The sequence below is a fragment of the Physcomitrium patens genome, chromosome 13 (genome assembly GCF_059467195.1).
Source record: "Physcomitrium patens ecotype Gransden chromosome 13, ASM5946719v1, whole genome shotgun sequence".
NCBI classification, from domain to species: Eukaryota; Viridiplantae; Streptophyta; class Bryopsida; order Funariales; family Funariaceae; genus Physcomitrium; species Physcomitrium patens.
In genome coordinates, this window is record NC_143422.1 from 14,909,920 (window position 1) to 14,914,107 (window position 4,188).

A 4,188-nucleotide genomic window follows, 5' to 3' on the forward strand; every position below is an offset into this window, starting at 1 on the left:
ACAAGAATAGTAGTAAGTCATATATCCAAGAGGGTTTCTAAAGAAAGAGAGCTTCACACATAAAAATCTATTGATCTAGTTGTATCTTGTATACAAGAAGAGAAAAGGGGAGAAGATAAATAGTACTTCTCCACTAGACTCTAAATACTGTAGCTATGGTATTTATTGTAGTCTACAGTAACTATTATTATGAGCAGTAGCTACATTTAATGACCTCAACAGATTTCAAGATGTATCCTTTGTATTAAAAAGTAATAAATACATAGGTAGTAATAACTATCATTAGCTTGGAACCATCAACAAAACCCATCACGGAACATTACAATTTCTTTGAACGTATTTAAGGATTTTTCACTTTTTTTAACATTTCTTTACAAATTCCATGAACACTTAGAACATGATTTTTCTCCATTTCGTTTCCCACTTTTAAATGTCTTTCTGTAACGGCATATTGAAAAGTCAACTTAGCAAGGTGGGTGTGAATTATGATATGGATTGCATTAACTGATCTGAAGAAACGAATAGTTGCAAGCTGCTGAACTTCTAGTAGGTTCCACCTCTCGTGAAGCGTGCTACCGAGATCTTTCAGAGAATAGTCAACATCATGCATGCTCATTCAATTTGCACCGGATCGCAGACAGAGTTGGTAGACTTGTGACATAGTTCAACTTGAATATTACCGAGCAAAAGGCTTAAACATCTTCAAGGAGCTTCAGAGACACTTTACTGTGGAAGAGTTCAACACAGCCTGAAAACAGAGCTGATGTACGCACTGTGCTCAATGAACATTGGAGTTGAAAAATCTCCGTATCTGCTTCTATATCAAAACTAAACAACAAGAATCTGTGTACCTATAAGCCTTCAACCGCAGATGATTTATATGCATTAAATTTGATCTTAGTCGTTGGAAAGCCGAAAACCACAGGGTCATTTTTGTTAACTGGACTTCGTCTGCCATTTCAGCTACAGGGAGGACTCTAAGGCTTTGCCATTCTGGAGTGAGACAGGTGAGAATTACTGAGTACCCAGAGACGCAGCTACAGAAAAAGAAATATAAAATCAAAATCCTTCTAAGCTGGGTTGAAATTGAAAGTTGAAATGCAAACAGACAGAGTTACCATAATATCCAGGTCGACCATGTTCAAAAGTTCACAAAGTAGGGCTTGTGCGTACCTTGTAGGCTGTCATGGCTTGCTCATATTGGCCTTTCCTAACAGAGGCCTCAGCAACGTAAGGCGCTTTCTCCTGCACAACAGCGAACAGAATGAGAAGGCACTATTGTGGATGCATATTTATTACATGGTTCTGTTCACTTACTAATCACTGACCTCTTCTGACATGCTGAGCCACTTTTCGCCACCAGCTTTAGCGCTCTGCACATCTCAAAGAAGAAATAATCAAAAATGCGGAAATAGTTTCGAATTTTTCATTAAAACATCAGAACCAAGGGATGCCTAAAATTTCATATTTTTCACACTAATTAATACAGTTAAGTGGCACACAACAAGTAGGAGTGCAAACACAACATCAGACATATTCCAATCATAGGGCGAAGACTTGAACTGGATTTAGTTGTTTCAGAAAGAGGACATTCGGCATCTTACCGCAGTGACTCCTTTCACATCAGGGTTTGCTGCTTTGAACTCCTTCCGGAAAGTCTCCCTGGAGTCAATTGAGTATGAATAAATGAGAGACGTAACTATGACTAGCAAAACTGAAACTCGCGGTCATCCGAACTGAATTTCAAGATAATGGGAACCATGGAGATGAGAATCAGAAACCCAAGACTCACATGAAAATGAAGTATGCGGAAGGTGGTCGCTTGGGCATGTCAGAGTCCTTGGCAGCCTTTTTCTTGGTTTCAGATTTCTTGTGCTTTTTGGGGCTTCTGTGTTGCACGAGAGGCTACTATCAATGAAGCGTCCAAATCCAGAATTACTTGTATTGCGAAGGATGAAAATGCACAAAATAAAAGAGATGCAGTATTCGTACAGTGCATACCTTTCTTTAGCCGCTCCACCGCTGGAAGCGTCTCCGTTCAAGCTTACCGCTACCAAATGAATACCAACGACAACTCACACATTCAATTCAAAAAAATTGATCTAAAAGGCAACTCAAACACATCTACGTGCCTAAATGAGAGCACGCTAATAGTAATGATCCATGAGAGCCTTCAGGAGCAGACATTTCCTATAAAATAACCGTATTTAGTACAGTAAGCCCCTCATCACCTGGACTAGACGTGAAACACTGCCATAAACAAGTTAAACGCATTTAGCCATCAACTCATTCGATCTGGATTCCAATGTTCAGCAGCGATATCATCGAATCCGAGATATGGAGTGGGGACCTTTTGTTTTTTAAAAGTTACTGTTGAAAATCCTATACAGTGAAGATGTCTCCTTCGCTGCAGACAATATGCTTCAGCCAACCGTCGAAAGACGAAAGAAAGAGGATCATGTTACGATCCAAATGGAACTCAATGCAGCGACCTTTAAATTCAAATAGTAGGATAGCACGACAACGAAGCCTGTGTAGGCAATGCATTGTTTTCCATGAAAACGGTAGTGAATAAGGTTCTACTCTTGAACTCCCGAACTAGGTTATCTTAAGAATGTGCAAGTAAAATTAATCTTTGTGTACAAACAACCCTCAAGAAAGTCAGACGAATGCAACTCTCAGAGAAGATTATAATAAACTCACCCCCATTGGTAGCAGCAGCAGAGCTTCTCGCCGCAACCCTGCTCAACCCACGGGTGGACACCTCGCTGAAAGTGGAGTACAGAGAGCAAAACGCACCCACGCTGCATTCCTCCTCCCTCACCAAACTCGTTTTAGTCTTCAAAGCAGCCGACGCCACAGCTCCACGGCTGCTGGATTCCACTGCCACGAAGATCTTTGCAGCATGCAGAGCCATCAGGCTGTGCAATATCCGCTTGTCTTGAGTGCTTCCCGTGCATGACGCTACTCTAACCACAGAGGACATGGCTGCGGCCGCCATCGTCACCCTCTCTCCAGATACAAGCGACCAACACAAAACCCCAAAACCCCTACCAAAAACCACACGAACTGAAAAACCCACAACTCAAAAACGACCCTAAACCCCCACCCAGTCAGTGGACGTCTAAACGCTGCTCACGATGTCAAGCAACTAGAAGCAAAAGAATTAATATTCAGAGGAGCGAAGTTGCAATTCGGGTGAAGATAGCAACAGCAATTGACAACAAGATGAGGAGATGAAGAGGGGGCCGGAGAACACCTACAGGTCTGGAGTTCAAGGCAAAACAACGGGTGACATCCGGGTATATGGCGGGCATTCAACTAAGTCAGACCAAGAGAGGTCTGGATAATAATCTGTTCCGTATATCCCCGGAGTACCAATATCCATGGCCACGATGGACAGAAACCGTCTTGTGAATGGATCAGCCACGATGGACAGAAACCGTCTTGTGAATGGATCAGCCACTTGGACACTTTTGCTAAAGTTGGGGTTCAGTCCACAAATAGATGGGGAGTTCCAAGCTGACAGTTCAATCGATAAACCTCGACGCTTTTAGGGCTCACAGCAATGTGCTGAGGTGCAGCGACGCAAAGTGTTGCACAACTTGTGCGAAATGGCTGCAGTACTTTTGGCATGATTCGGCTCCCTCTGCATCCATCTCAACCTGGCGGAGCTCCGACATCGGGAACCTGGCACCCTTGTCGACAATCTGATTATTCTGGACGCGCCTGAATTAGGGTTTTCATAGCCGTAGGCTTTGCTCATCAAATTGCTCCTAGAGTCGAAGCCTCTTGGCAGGAGACTGATGGAGTTTAAAACCCTAAACCCATCTTTGGTATGGAGTGATCTTAAACTAACAAAACGATGCCATGGAAGCATCAAGTGATTTGTTGGTTTAAATCTCAATTGTGAAATTTCTGACTTGGTTGAACTTTTCAAGCCTGATAGAGGCCAGTACAGAAATAATGACTTTGTTATATCTCAAACAAAAAATAAATAAAAACTAAACCAAACTAAACCAGACTCACGTAAGGACATAAACATCTTAGTTTTGGAAAATAAAAAAGTGAATGCATGATAAAATAATCATTTTAATTTTTTGGATTTGTAGTGTTACACTATAGACTCATTTATCTTATTTGAACTTTGATTACATCAAATATTACTCTACATTTTTATTTTTTTCA

General features: G+C 41.5%; 1 protein-coding gene across 2 annotated transcripts; it reads right to left on the minus strand.

The window, feature by feature from the left end:
* Nucleotides 1-643: 643 nt before the first annotated feature.
* LOC112290838 (uncharacterized) lies at nt 644-3,216 on the minus strand. Of its 2 annotated transcripts, none has more exons than XM_024537611.3 (7): nt 2,704-3,216; nt 2,002-2,050; nt 1,793-1,885; nt 1,605-1,662; nt 1,329-1,373; nt 1,174-1,245; nt 644-993 (listed from the first exon to the last, which is right to left on the minus strand). In XM_024537611.3, exons 1-7 carry the CDS (start codon nt 2,999-3,001, stop codon nt 964-966), a joined length of 645 nt encoding a protein of 214 aa, XP_024393379.1. In that variant the 5' UTR covers nt 3,002-3,216; the 3' UTR covers nt 644-963. The 2 variants fall into 2 exon arrangements, with proteins under 2 accessions (XP_024393379.1, XP_024393378.1); XM_024537610.3 differs by having other exon boundaries at nt 1,793-1,888.
* Between the last annotated feature and the right edge of the window lie 972 nt (nt 3,217-4,188).

Coding starts and splice junctions, on each gene's coding strand:
- LOC112290838 (XM_024537610.3), bottom strand. CDS start 3,001: ATGGCGGCCGCAGCCATGTCCTCTGTGGTTAGAGTAGCGTCATGCACG. Junction 2,051..2,703: donor TGCTGCTGCTACCAATGGGG/GTGAGTTTATTA, acceptor TTCATTTGGTAG/CGGTAAGCTTGAACGGAGAC. Junction 1,374..1,604: donor ATGTGAAAGGAGTCACTGCG/GTAAGATGCCGA, acceptor TGAGATGTGCAG/AGCGCTAAAGCTGGTGGCGA.